Source organism: Macrobrachium rosenbergii, chromosome 9 (genome assembly GCF_040412425.1).
Source record: "Macrobrachium rosenbergii isolate ZJJX-2024 chromosome 9, ASM4041242v1, whole genome shotgun sequence".
Taxonomy (NCBI): Eukaryota; Metazoa; Arthropoda; class Malacostraca; order Decapoda; family Palaemonidae; genus Macrobrachium; species Macrobrachium rosenbergii.
In genome coordinates, this window is record NC_089749.1 from 27,188,721 (window position 1) to 27,203,924 (window position 15,204).

Here is a 15,204-nt window from a genome sequence, read left to right on the forward strand (position 1 = left end):
GACTGGCTTTTTGCTTTTCTCCGATGCCACCTCCTGTCACAAGCAGCGACTTTTATATATATATATATATATATATATATATATATATATATATATATATATATATATATATATATATATATATATATAATATATATATATATATATATATATATATATATATATATATATATATATATATATATATATATATATATATGTAGGAAAAAAGGGGCATTTCTGACTTTTCGCCAAGCTCCCTGGACGGTTTATAGGAGCGGACAATGTCCAATTGACGAGAGGTACCGTCGTTAATTTTTCCGTAGTGCCCAAGTACTGATTTCATCTGGGTGTTCACATTTTATATACAGTGAATGGCATTCATATTCATCAACGCTGAGCAAACAGAATTCTTCAGAATAAAAAAGAATGAGAATCGTCAAAGATTATTGTTTGTGATGATGATATCAAATCTTTAAGTTTTCCAAACAGGGAATTTGCCCTCCAAGTGAGTCATTCACGTGAGATTGTAATTGCTTAAGGATTATTTGTACGCTGTAGCCTATTGATTAAAAAAGTCATTGAGATCATTAAAATTTTATTCATTCTCTTATAAATAGTTAACAAAATGCCCAAATAGGCCGTCTTTGGTACAAGAATAGCCAATTGCAGCCTGCATAAATGCATGTTGTATTAATGATACAGAGTTCAACTGTAAAGCCTCAAGCGTAATGGTGTGCATACAAATAACGTACGTTCTTCTTGCTCTAAGTATTAAACAACATTAGCAAGGAGATATGCAAATGCTTCGGGATAAAAAAAAAAAAGTAGCCCTGGATATGTCCTACAAGACAGGAACGCTGCAACAGCAACATTCCTCTCTTAAAAATTACAACATTTCGTTTTCTTTTCTTCAGAGCATCAAGAATAAAGGAAGATACCAACATTAATTCTGATGATAATAGAAAGCGTCATAACACTTCGGTTTCATGAAGGTTCATTGGTAAGGAGAGAGAGGACGACTGCCTCCCAAGTTTCACTCAGAGTGATGGAAAACTCTCCTCATAATTTTTAAGAGATTAACTTCCAAAGAATAGTAGTAATTAGACTAATTACGATATTGAGGACTGCACGGGATTTGTTAATGAAAAATTATCTTCTGTCCAGTGTCCCCGACGAAATTTTCCAATAGACATCCTGAAATCTCAACGTCTTGATTGAACTTGAGTTCTGTTGTATACGAATTCAGAACTCTTTGCAGCTTTGATATAAAACGACTCGTTATTTGTGCACATAAAATTCTTAACCATAAATAGGAAATACTGCATATGAAAACTGTAAATACATCCCCGTTCAAACAATGATCCAGGGGCCTAGGGAGGCAGGTACACGTAGATTAAATAGGACCAAGGTATACAAGAAAGCTCAAGACTGAGCGATTCTTTCTAGGTTCAAGAACGCTGTTAACAGCAGCAGGTACCCTAGAGTCGCTCTGTCTGGGCTCATATCCACAACCCTTGCCCGGGCATTAGCCCTGCAGAGAGCACTGGGAAGTTGTTCTGGAGCAGAGGAGGCCGGCGCGGCAAGGGCACATTCCGTGGTAAGCCTCTTGAAGTTGGAGCTGCAAGAAGGAGAAGCTTTGTGACTAAACTGATAGAAAACGTCTACAGAAACAATAAATGTTGTAAATAAACGGGAAGAACTTTCCCAAAAATATATGGGAAACTCATGGATAAAAAGGAGTTATTTCGTTAAAAGGCAAGATACTTTCTTAAATAAATCGTGCTACACTTTTAGCTGCCATAGCAGAATTGAGGACAGGAATGAAAGACAGTGCAACAAAAGTTGAATAACTATTTGATACTCATGAAATTCACTTTTGTCTATCAACCAAATGGAGAAGATGCTGGGTAACCATAATCTCAACTCCCCGTCTAAAGCCGTGGCCAACGAGATTGAAGACTTCATTATAGAGGTTTTCCTGACCCAACTATCAACAGTGCGTCTCATTTCTCACTGATAGGTTGCCAGGGCACGATAATGAATCTTCAGACCCTTTTGTCAATGCTACCTTACACTGCAAGTACCCAGTTCTCTTGAGTTCCTTTTCTAAAGGTAAAACTCAAGAACATTCGACTTACCTTTGCTAGTATCGTTTTTGCAGTGTTCATTATTCTTTTATTTTCAGCAGCAGTTTATTCGTTTATCTATTTAGTTATCTATTCCTGTGTTTTTCGTTATTTTCCTATCCCTTTCTTTCAAATTTGGAAGCTCTCTTGATGATCTTCGGCTTATTCCAGAGGCATTTCTAGCATTGTAAATAGCAAGCAAAATAACAACAGTAAGTTAACAAACAACAAGAATAACTAGATTTTCCAAGTAGTAGCTATAATTTTCATACTCGTCGAGAGCTTTTGCAAACACCAACAAAAATGACAAATGGATTTGTGAGCAAATCCAAACATTAAGAGGGCACTGGTTATTATTATTATTATTATTATTATTATTATTATTATTATTATTATTATTATTATTATTATTATTATTATTATTTCAATAGATGAAACCTATTCACATGGAACAAGCACACAAGGGCCACTGACTTGAAATTCAAGCTTCCAACGATTGTTGGTTTCAACTTGCTACTGCAGACCCCACACTACAGCAGTAACTGATCATGATAGGGCCAGTGATTTTTCACCTCCCTGGGGGAGACGCGAACCCGCCACATCTAAGTGGCATCCACTACACTAGCCACTATACCAGCGGGCCAGCTTACAAAATTTAACGTTAAAATAATAACCCCTTCTTAAAATTACGAAATCCTAGAGAACCAATCTCTCTCAAAAAGGGTGACAGAGTTCAAGAAAAGTCAATCGAGAATCTTACCACAAGGCCGTTAGGATAATTCAGGGTCATTTCCCTTGGGGAATTTTGGATTCGGCACCAGTCTCCAACATTTTCCTGGGGCGCATTGGGGCAAGCTGTAGCGTGCGAATCCTGTGGCAAAGAGAAAAAAAGCATTGTCGAAAAGAATCCTACTTAAGCAGCCGTTTGTAGATAATCGACAATATTTTGTCAGCTATGCGGTGCAATGTTGCCAAATGTGGCCTGAACTAGACTACAATTCTCTGATATATATATATATATATATATATATATATATATATATATATATATATATATATATATATATATATATATATATGTATGTATGTATGTATGTATGTATGTATGTATATATATACATATATATATATAAATTATTATAAAGTAATCCTGGCTGTATGAATAACTTTTGCGCCACTTAAATGAGAAAATGATTTGGGGAAAAACTGAATCATCATCAAACAATATACATATTGATTTTTACTTAATATTTTCTAGCTAATCGTTCCCCGGTACATCATAAATCATAAAAACAAATGAGAGTTGAATCTGGATATGACTATATAACATCTACCATAAATTTTCGTAAATAAACTAAATAAATAAATAGGCGTGACATTACTAGGGATGTAACAGCAAGCAAAAATCAGTTTTACTTCGAATCAAGATTCAAGCTGTCTTCCCTTTCTTCTCTTTTCGGAATCATATCTGGATCTGTGTATGCAAATGAAGTTATACAAAAGAAATATGCCTTCTTCATTATCTAAAAATAATATGACGATAGTTTAGTTTCTTTAGTCAAATCTTTCACAAAACGTTTTAGATTTTAATCTTACCGACTAAGCAACAAGCGTCGGGCCCACAGTTACTGCTAGCTTTGCATTCAGGTGAGGAAAGGCTTGCGTATGCCTGTCTGTCCGTCCACATCACGACGATCAAGGCCACCACCGTAGCCGAAAACATCTTGCGGTAAATGCACATCCTGAAAATGAAAGAAAATCATCAATGCCGTTGCTATATTAAATGCCAGCACGGAGTCTAGTTCACAGTTATTAAGGGCTTTTGTTCCTTCTCCGAATGTGGACTTCGAGGGAACCTCTTTCCCTGCAAAACCAAAAGGAAAAAGAAACACAACATCGACATCTATTTACATGAATTATTCAAATAGAACGAGACTTGAATTCTTACAAAGCAACTTTCTGAGGAACGATGTAACGAATTTTAAATGAGGTTATGTCTGTGTTAAAGTAAGTCGTGGATTAAGTCTTTTTCTGCGATTATTTATTCTACCTGGGTTGGTCTGGGTTTTCTTCATAGGGACCAAGTTGATAATAATAATAATAATAATAATAATAATAATAATAATAATAATAATAATAATGACGATATTTTGTGTAGCATCCATGCAGTGCCTACTAGGATTAGCATTCCAACAGCTGAGATCGAAACATAACTCCCTGACTGAATATCAAGGGCTCCAAATATTCTTCTCACATGGCAATACAGTATGTATGAAGTTAATATGAACAATGTACTGTAACACAGTATGTATGATGTGAATAAGAATATTGTAGCATTATGTAACACAATATGTATGATGTGAATAAGACTAACGTAGTATAAGTAACACAGTATGTATAATGTGAATATGAACAATGTAGTATAAAGTAACACAGTATGTATGATTTGAATAAGAACACGGCAGTATAAAGTAAAGCATTATCTATGATGTATGAACAATGTAGTACAATGCAACATAGTAAGTATGATGTGAATAAGAACAATGTAGTATAAGGCAAATATTTTAAAAATATAAAAAAAACCAATTGCTTAATTTGTATTATCACAAAATCTTCGATTGTTGTTTAAGTGAATATGGCTATTCTCTTAATCTTGAATGTAATATTTAAAAGGAAGCGGAGTAGTTGCTAGTAAATCCAGAAGTTCTTTGGATTTTGGGGGCTATTGTCACGTGGAAAAAAAATTATCTTTAATGAGTGGAACGTGTCGAAGTTAGGATCCTCTCATTATCTCTCATATTGCTTTAATTTGCGTTTTACCGGTATCAGAAGTCTCAAAGCACACGAGAGCTTGTCAATGCGAAAAGCGAACAAAATCACTCAAGTCGAAAAATTGGAAATAAAGTTACAGAACACAGACATAAAGGATAAGTGAATGGCAGCATAGTTTCCGAGGCTACGACAGCATGAATATCCGAACGTAACATGGGATTACGTCAGGATTCACAAATACATAATTAATTTGTATCCAGTGGCTTTTGTTTACCTGAGCAGTAGACCTATCCAGCTGAAGTGATCTGTTGCTCAAGTATATTTAGAATATAATTGTACCTAATGTGAGTCAATTGTGGACCGTCTCTTTGAAATAACATTGACCTGCTAGAACTTCATGTTATAAATGTCAAGAATAGTGACAGAGTCTGGTCTGCTAAACACCAGAAATGACAAACACTTATAATTTCTAAATAATGGCTAATCTCTGGAATTGGTAAACATTGAAAACATTAAAAACCACATCAACTTGCCCACTGAAAAACTAAGTTTCAGACCAGTAAATTAAATTCACAAAAGAAGTTGAACTCTAACCTGAATGAGTTGTCAAAAAGAAATCCACTGATGCTAGGCAAGTAGAAGTCAACAGATGATGTCCTGCTCAAGTCCTAGAGCTTAGTAGGATCACTAGCCCAACCAGCGCACAACTGACCTGCTGGCTGCACCCACTGTTTGCCTTTATACTCTTCCCATGAAGATGCGCCTCGCATCTACCAGGAGTCTTCTTTTGGCGTTATCAAGGATCATTAGCTTGACTAAACTCTTTATAAAGCCTTATTTTGTCTGCATGCTGCGAAATACATCGTGGTTATTTAATCTTAAAGCGACAGTAACGTCATAAAAATGAAAGATAACCAACCAAATTGACGGACAAGGAACTCTGGCTTTGACGAAACCAGTTGGACTTCCCCGACGGAAGACGTCAAATGAGTTGTGGGCCGGGGATTGGGGCCGGAGTCGGGACTATGAGAGGAGTAGACGTGAATCACGGACGCTGCAGAAAGCTTCCACAGATGAGAGAGAGGACGGATATGTGGATATGAGGAGGTTTGGGGAAGATCGCCGTGACGTATTATTCAAACTTTTCTCAGATGTCATTTCATAGCTGTAGGAAGAACATTTCAGCTGCAACAAAGGAATATGTTTGAGTGTAGCAACATATGAATGTATGACAATTAATAGATCACTGAACACATTTAAACGTGCAGCAGAGAACATATAGCCGGTTTCATTTCACCTCCCCACCTGGGGGCGAAGATTTGGTGCATGCCCATGGGTACCTCGTGATTGGCTTCAATCAGCGTTTCCGATATAGTTGGCTTGTTATTTATATAAATCATAAACATGCCAATTTGTATCGATAATATACCAACACAAGCACAGAGACGTTCTTGTATTGAACAGTCTGCTCATATCAAACAAACGAATGATGCACTTTTAATAATTATAATTTATCTCATTAGTATAGCCCCGACTACACTTACACCAATGCTCACAGACTGTTCAACTCATGAAATTTTCTTGTCATTCAAAATTAATGTTATGTACAGTTTCATTGCATACATATAAAAATAACTGTATTATGATAACAAAGTAATATCTACATCCGTAAACTGAAAAACAACCTTTGATACTGTTTACTGCTAGAACATGAAGCATGGACCAGTGAAGCTAGGCCTATGAACTGATTCGCAGTTTATTTTACTATATCATCAGCAATAAGGATGACGGGAACTGAATGGGATTTCAAACTTTTCTTCAATAAGTTCTTTGGTTAAATAGCCCCGAAAGTGCTCAGTCACTGAGCAATTATAATTATTTGTTTGCCCAAGAAAATAATAAATATGCAGAGTATTCTGTAAAGAAAACCACATTACCATTGCCACCATGCCATGCACTAACTGAAATTTCCCGCCCTCCAACCAAAACTACAGTGGGTATTCCATTCACCTCCCTAGACCCAAGACAACAGACCCGCAGACAACAATATTCCATGTTACTTCGAACATTAACCTACCCTTGTAAATTTATATGCAAGAAATTATAAGAATACCTTTTATTCGCGCTCACTTAGCCAGATGTCTTCATTTACGCAAGATGAGATAAATAATCATTATTTGAAGCTCATCGTTCATTTAACCTGAGTTGACTCTCTGTTGCAAGTTCGGCTTCACGTGCTAGTATTGTTTCTTTGGACTTTGGTTATATTATCGATATAAATCGGCATGTTTATGAATTAAATATGAAGGTGTGATGATTTTTTGTATGCATAAGCATTTGCATGCATTATTCAAGAAATATTTTTCATCTTTATCACCGTAAGCCCACGATATCTGAAACATTGATTTTAGCCGTAAGGAAATTATATTATTGGTCGAAATCGAAGTGGGGTCTCATGAATTTTTGGAGATCTAATTATATTGAGTCTCGAAGGTTTCGGTGGGTTTTAGTGGAAACCATCACCCGCGGTCTCGTTTTCTTTCGAATAGGGTCTTTTTCGATTGAATCATTGTGCCTATCGTTAGGTTTGTACTAAGTAACCACAGCGTATTCGCCTCCTAGTTTCTATGTTAGTTTATTTAAGTCTACGAAAGGTAGTGGTTAATCTAGCGTCAATTTTAACCCCGTTCTATATAACAAAAGCTGTTTCCTCTGCCCATGTAAGCCCTTCTGTATATATCTACGTAAGTTTGAATCACGTTTGCCTGGTGATGTTCACGCCTTTTTTTTCTAGATCGTCAGGGAAGTTTTCTAACTCTCGTTTTTCTTGATTTAAAATGTATTGTTATGTAGTTTTTATTCTTCATTATTATTTAGGTTGGTTAAGGTTAGTTCTTCGATGTTTCATTTTTCCTTTTGTCTATGCTGGGAACATTTCTTGTGTGAAATAGCTTGCTTTATTGCTTCACTGATTCGCTTTAAGCTAGGATAGTCAGTAGATGTTACATTTGTTAATTTATAGCCAAGACAGAATAAAAATAATCCGAAGGACGACTAGTGAAAATTGCAGGGGTTTCTCCTTGTGGAATAATATGCATAGCACAAGTTTACGATAAACGATGTATTTACACATTAACGGCAAAGACAACTGTTTTGTAAGTCATAATCTGATCTCGGTCTCACGGCTATCTAGCAGCCGGTTATGTGACTGTTGTACAAGCGTTGGGTATTTTGTGTATATTTTGCGCCACCCACAATGCGATTTCTTGAGTATGGTAATATTCCGTTATCACTTTAACCAATGAAGACTTTTATATCTGAATTGTGAAGTTACCGCATAATTATAGACATTTCCCAATTTTCACTTGCTAGAGTGTTATTATCAGAACAACGTGCCAGGTTGAATGTTGTAATATTCAAAACGGCTCAGCTTTGCTATTGATTTAACGGTGCTACTTTGGCTTGTTACCTACGCGTCACCCACTCCGAGGTGCTAGTACTAAACACCGTATAGTAAATGTGTAGTGGACAGCCGCACGAAGACATCGTTTATTAATATAATTTGTCGACCACACAATATAGAAATGGATGTATATAATATTTGATTCCCTAGGGGCTAGTACTAAACACGGCATCCCAAGGCGCTTCTGCCATGTTTAGTACTAGCACCTCGAAGTAGATAAAGAGTCAAAGTAGCACCGCTATAAGTACATATTTCTGAATCTGTTTCTCCACACGCCTCCTACAGGTGAGATGTAATCTTACCCTGCAACTAAGCGAAAGGAATTAGGGGTCTTATTATTCTGAGATGACCCATATCGTGAATGTCTAATTAACGGTTTGATAGCTATGACAGCAGGAGATGACGGTTATGACTGAGCCTGTCGTAGATTCTGGTTAGTGAGGAGCAAGAGCACCACACTGTTAACCACTCAAACTTCCCAAGTACAAAAGATCGTAGTCCAAAAGCTAAGGTAAACAATAAATTAAGGTTAAGGAGGGGGTCCGAGGTGAGCAAATTCCCTTGTCAGGCAGAAATTTCCTCCCAAGTTAGATAGATTTGGATGTACTTTTCGAACTGTCAGTCACCTGGAACCACTGGCGCTTTCACTGACTTTTGGATTGGATATTCTATTGGGAGAAAGTCTTCATATGATGAAGGCAAGCCAAGAGACATTCCGTCCCCCTACTTCGAGGTTAGGGAACCTCTCTATCTCTCTCTCTCTCTCTCTCTTTGTGGTGGAGACGTTTTTTCTTGTTTAATTGTTTCGTGTTTTTGATTCACAATCTTTTACATTGTAACAGTTTCCATAGGGACCACTGACTGGCTTTTTGCTTTTCTCCGATGCCACCTCCTGTCACAAGCAACGACTTTTTTATATATATATATATATATATATATATATATATATATATATATATATATATAATATATATATATATATATATATATATATATATATATAATATATATATATATATATATATATATATATATATATATATATATATATATATATATATGTATATATATATATATATGTAGGAAAAAGGGGCATTTCTGACTTTTCGCCAAGCTCCCTGGACGGTTTATAGGAGCGGACAATGTCCAATTGACGAGAGGTACCGTCGTTAATTTTTCCGTAGTGCCCAAGTACTGATTTCATCTGGGTGTTCACATTTTATATATAGTGAATGGCATTCATATTCATCAACGCTGAGCAAACAGAATTCTTCAGAATAAAAAGAATGAGAATCGTCAAAGATTATTGTTTGTGATGATGATATCAAATCTTTAAGTTTTCCAAACAGGAATTTGCCCTCCAAGTGAGTCATTCACGTGAGATTGTAATTGCTTAAGGATTATTTGTACGCTGTAGCCTATTGATTAAAAAGTCATTGAGATCATTAAAATTTTATTCATTCTCTTATAAATAGTTAACAAAATGCCCAAATAGGCCGTCTTTGGTACAAGAATAGCTAATTGCAGCCTGCATAAATGCATGTTGTATTAATGATACAGAGTTCAACTGTAAAGCCTCAAGCGTAATGGTGTGCATACAAATAACGTACGTTCTTCTTGCTGCAAGTATTAAACAACATTAGCAAGGAGATATGCAAATGCTTCGGGATAAAAAAAAAAAAAGTAGCCCTGGATATGTCCTACAAGACAGGAACGCTGCAACAGCAACATTCCTCTCTTAAAAATTACAACATTTCGTTTCCTTTTCTTCAGAGCATGAAGAATAAAGGAGGAGACCAACATTAATTCTGATGATAATAGAAAGCGTCATAACACTTCGGTTTCATGAAGGTTCATTGGTAAGGAGAGAGAGGACGACTGCCTCCCAAGTTTCACTCAGAGTGATGGAAAACTCTCCTCATATTTTTTAAGAGATTAACTTCCAAAGAATAGTAGTAATTAGACTAATTACGATATTGAGGACTGCACGGGATTTGTTAATGAAAAATTATCTTCTGTCCAGTGTCCCCGACGAAATTTTCCAATAGACATCCTGAAATCTCAACGTCTTGATTGAACTTGAGTTCTGTTGTATACGAATTCAGAACTCTTTGCAGCTTTGATATAAAACGACTCGTTATTTGTGCACATAAAATTCTTAACCATAAATAGGAAATACTGCATATGAAAACTGTAAATACATCCCCGTTCAAACAATGATCCAGGGGCCTAGGGAGGCAGGTACACGTAGATTAAATAGGACCAAGGTATACAAAAAAGCCCAAGACCGAGCAACTCTTTCTAGGTTCCAGAACGCTGTTAGCAGCAGCAGGAACCCTAGAGTCGCTCTGTCTGGGCTCATATCCACAACCCATGCCCGGGCATTAGCCTGAGATGCTTTGGAGTGAATTGTCGTCGCCGGACAGCTCCGGCAGAGAGCACTGGGAAGTTGTTCTGGAGCAGAGGAGGCCGGCGCGGCAAGGGCACATTCCGTGGTAAGCCTCTTGAAGTTGGAGCTGCAAGAAGGAGAAGCTTTGTGACTAAACTGATAGAAAACGTCTACAGAAACAATAAATGATGTAAATAAACGGGAAGAACTTTCCCAAAAACATATGGGAAACTCATGGATTTATTTCGTTAAAAGACAAGATACTTTCTTAAATAAATCGTGCTACACTTTTAGCTGCCATAGCAGAATTGAGGACAGGAATGAAAGACAATGCAACAAAAGTTGAATAACTATTTGATACTCATGAAATTCACTTTTGTCTATCAACCAAATGGAGAAGATGCTGGGTAACCATAATCTCAACTCCCCGTCTAAAGCCGTGGCCAACGAGATTGAAGGCTTCATTATAGAGGTTTTCCCGACCCAACTATCAACAGTGCGTCTGATTTCTCACTGATAGGTTGCCAGGGCACGATAATGAATCTTCAGACCCTTTTGTCAATGCTACCTTACACTGCAAGTACCCAATTTTCTTGAGTTCCTTTTCTAAAGGTAAAACGCAAGAACATTCGACTTACCTTTGCCAATATCGTTTTTGCAGTGTTCATTATTCTTTTATTTTCAGTAGTAGTTTATTCGTTTATCTATTTAGTTATCTATTCCTGTGTTTTTCGTTATTTTCCTATCCCTTTCTTTCAAATGTGGAAGCTCTCTTGATGATCTTCGGCTTATTCCAGAGGCATTTCTAGCATTGTAAATAGCAAGCAAAATAACAACAGTAAGTTAACAAACAACAAGAATAACTAGATTTTCCAAGTAGTAGCTATAATTTTCATACTCGTCGAGAGCTTTTGGAAACACCAACAAAAATGACAAATGGATTTGTGAGCAAATCCAAACATTAAGAGGGCACTGGTTATTATTATTATTATTATTATTATTATTATTATTATTATTATTATTATTATTATTATTATTATTATTTCAGAAGATAAAACCTATTCACATGGAACAAGCACACAGGGGCCATTGACTTGAAATTCAAGCTTCCAACGATTGTTGGTTTCAACTTGCTACTGCAGACCCCACACTACAGCAGTAACTGATCATGATAGAGCCAGTGACTTTTAACCTCCCTGGGGGAGACGCGAACCTGCCACATCTAAGTGGCATCCCACTACACTAACCACTATACCAGCGGGGCAGCTTACAAAATTTAACGTTAAAATAATAACCCCTTCTTAAAATTACGAAATCCTAGAGAACCAATCTCTCTCAAAAAGGGTGACAGAGTTCAAGAAAAGTCAATCGACAATCTTACCACAAGGCCGTTAGGATAATTCAGGGTCATTTCCCTTGGGGAATTTTGGATTCGGCACCAGTCTCCAACATTTCCCATGGGGGCGCATTGGGGCAAGCTGTAGCGTGCGAATCCTGTGGCAAAGAGAAAAAAAAGCATTGTCGAAAAGAATCCTACTTAAGCAGCCGTTTGTAGATAATCGACAATATTTTGTCAGTTATGGAGCGCAATGTTGCCAAATGTAGCCTGAACTAGACTACAGTTCTCTGATATATATATATATATATATATATATATATATATATATATATATATATATATATATATATATATATATATATATATATATATATATATATATATATATATATATATATATATATATATATATTAATACATACATACATACATACATATATATATATATATATATATATATATATATATATATATATATATATATATATATATATATATATATATATATATATATATATATATATATATATATATATATATATATATATATATATATATATATATATTAATACATACATACATACATGCAGATATATATATATATATATATATATATATATATATATATATATATATATATATATATATATATATATATATATAATTATAAAGCAATCCTGGCAGTATGAATAAATTTTGCGCCACTTGAATGAGAAAATGATTTGGGAAAAACTGAATCATCATCAAACAATATACATATTGATTTTTACTTAATATTTTCTAGCTAATCGTTCCCCGATACATCATAAATCATAAAAACAAATGAAAGTTGAATCTGGATATGGCTATATAATATCTACCAGAAATTTTCGTAAACAAACTAAATAAATAAATAGGCGTGACATTACTAGGGATGTAACAGCAAGCAAAAATCAGTCTTACTTCGAATCAAGATTCAAGCTGTCTTCCCTTTCTTCTCTTTTCGGAATCATATCCGTATCTGTTTATGCAAATGAAGTTATACACAAGAAATATGCCTTCTTCATTATCTAAAAATAATATGACGATAGTTTAGTTTCTTTAGTCAAATCTTTCACAAAACGTTTTAGATTTTAATCTTACCGACTAAGCAACAAGCGTCGGGCCCACAGTTACTGCTAGCTTTGCATTCAGGTGAGGAAAGGCTTGCGTATGCCTGTCTGTCCGTCCACATCACGACGATCAAGGCCACCACCATAGCCGAAAACATCTTGCGGTAAATGCACATCCTGAAAATGAAAGAAAATCATCAATGCAGTTGCTATATTAAATGCCAGCACGGAGTCTAGTTCAGTTATTAAGGGCTTTTGTTCCCTCTCCGAATGTTTTCCCTGCAAAACTAGAAGGAAAAAGAAAGACAACATCGACATCTATTTACACGAATTATTCAAATAGAACGAGACTTGAATTCTTACAAAGCAACTTTCTGAGGAACGATGTAACGAATTTTAAATGAGATTATGTCTGTGTTTCAAGCAAGTCGTGGATTAAGTCTTTTTCAGCGATTATTTATTCTACCTGGGTTCGTCTGGGTTTTCTTCATAGGGACCAAGTTGATAATAATAATAATAATAATAATAATAATAATAATAATAATAATAATAATAATGACGAAATTATGTGTAGCATCCATGCAGTGCCTACCAGGATTAGCATTCCAACAGCTGAGATCGAAACATAACTCCCTCGCTGAATATCAAGAGCATATGAACAATGTAGTATAAGGTAACACAGTCTGTATAATGTGAATCATTACAATGCAGTATAAAGTAACACAGTAAGTATGATGTGAATAAGAACACGGTAGTATAAAGTAAAACATTATCTATGATGCATGAACAATGTAGTACAATGCAACATAGTAGGCTAAGTATGATGTGAATAAGAACAATGTAGTATAAGGCAAATATTTTAAGAATATAAAAAAAACACAATTGCTTTATTTGTATGATCACAAAATCTTCTATTGTTGTTTAAGTGAATATGACCATTCTCTTAATCTTGAGTGTAATATTTAAAAGGAAGCGGAGTAGTTGCTAGTAAATCCAGAAGTTCTTTGGATTTTGGGGGCTATTGTCACGTGGAAAAAAAATTATCTTTAATGAGTGGAACGTGTCGAAGTTAGGATCCTCTCATTATCTCTCATATTGCTTTAATTTGCGTTTTACAGGTATCAGAAGTCTCAAAGCACACGAGAGCTTACTAATGCGAAAAGCGAACAAAATCACTCAAGTCGAAAAATTGGAAATAAAGTTACAGAACACAGACATAAAGGATAATTGAATGTCAGCATAGTTTACAAAGCTACGGCAGCATGAATATCCGACCGTAACGTGGGATTACGTCAGGATTCACAAATACATAATTAATTTGTATCCAGTGGCTTTTGTTTACCTGAGCAGTAGACCTATCCAGCTGAAGTGATCTGTTGCTCAAGTATATTTAGAATATAATTGTACCTAATGTGAGTCAGTTGTGGACCGTCTCTTTGAAATAACATTGACCTGCTAGAACTTCATGTTATAAATGTCAAGAATGGTGACAGGGTCTGGTCTGCTAAACACCAGGAACCACGAGCACTTATAATTTCTAAATAATGGCTAATCTCTGGAATTGGTAAACATTGAAAACATATTAAAAACCACATCAACTTGCCCACTGAAAAACTAAGTTTCAGACCAGTAAATTAAATTCACAAAAGAAGTTGAACTCTAACCTGAATGAGTTGACAAAAAGAAATCCACTGATGCTGGGCAAGCTGAAGTCAACAGATGGTTCCCTGTTCAAGTCCTGGAGCGTGGTACGATCACTAGCCCAACCAGCGCACGACTGACCTCCTACTGGCTGTGCTGTTTGCCTTTATACGCTTCCCATGAAGATGTGCCTCTCATCTGCCATGAGCTTCTTTTGGTGTTATCAAAGATCATTTACTTGACTAAACCCTTCATAAAGCCTTTTTTGTCTGCATGCTGCGAAATACATCGTGGTTATTTAATCTTAAAGCGACAGTAACGTCATAAAAATTAAAGATAACCAACCAAGTTGACTGACAAGGAACTCCGGCTTTGACGAAACCAGTTGGACTTCCCCGACG

At 35.7% G+C, this 15,204-nt stretch overlaps 1 protein-coding gene and 1 long non-coding RNA gene across 2 annotated transcripts; both read right to left on the minus strand.

Moving 5' to 3' along the window:
* Positions 1-560: 560 nt before the first annotated feature.
* On the minus strand, positions 561-3,845 carry LOC136841631 (uncharacterized). The gene is made up of 3 exons (XR_010854046.1): positions 3,705-3,845; positions 2,869-2,979; positions 561-1,600 (listed from the first exon to the last, which is right to left on the minus strand). It is a non-coding gene; the product is annotated as an uncharacterized lncRNA (long non-coding RNA).
* A 6,873-nt stretch (positions 3,846-10,718) lies between these two features.
* On the minus strand, positions 10,719-14,976 carry LOC136841630 (astakine-like). The gene is made up of 4 exons (XM_067108751.1): positions 14,827-14,976; positions 13,194-13,339; positions 12,114-12,226; positions 10,719-10,859 (listed from the first exon to the last, which is right to left on the minus strand). Exons 2-4 carry the CDS (start codon positions 13,336-13,338, stop codon positions 10,728-10,730), a joined length of 390 nt encoding a protein of 129 aa, XP_066964852.1. The 5' UTR covers position 13,339; positions 14,827-14,976; the 3' UTR covers positions 10,719-10,727.
* Between the last annotated feature and the right edge of the window lie 228 nt (positions 14,977-15,204).

Excerpts from the sequence above, each read along its gene's own strand:
- LOC136841630 (XM_067108751.1), bottom strand. The coding sequence starts at position 13,338 with ATGTGCATTTACCGCAAGATGTTTTCGGCTATGGTGGTGGCCTTGATC. Across the intron at positions 12,227-13,193 it reads CGACGCTTGTTGCTTAGTCG|GATTCGCACGCTACAGCTTG; the intron begins GTAAGATTAAAA and ends TCTTTGCCACAG. Across the intron at positions 10,860-12,113 it reads ATTATCCTAACGGCCTTGTG|CTCCAACTTCAAGAGGCTTA; the intron begins GTAAGATTGTCG and ends TCCTTCTTGCAG.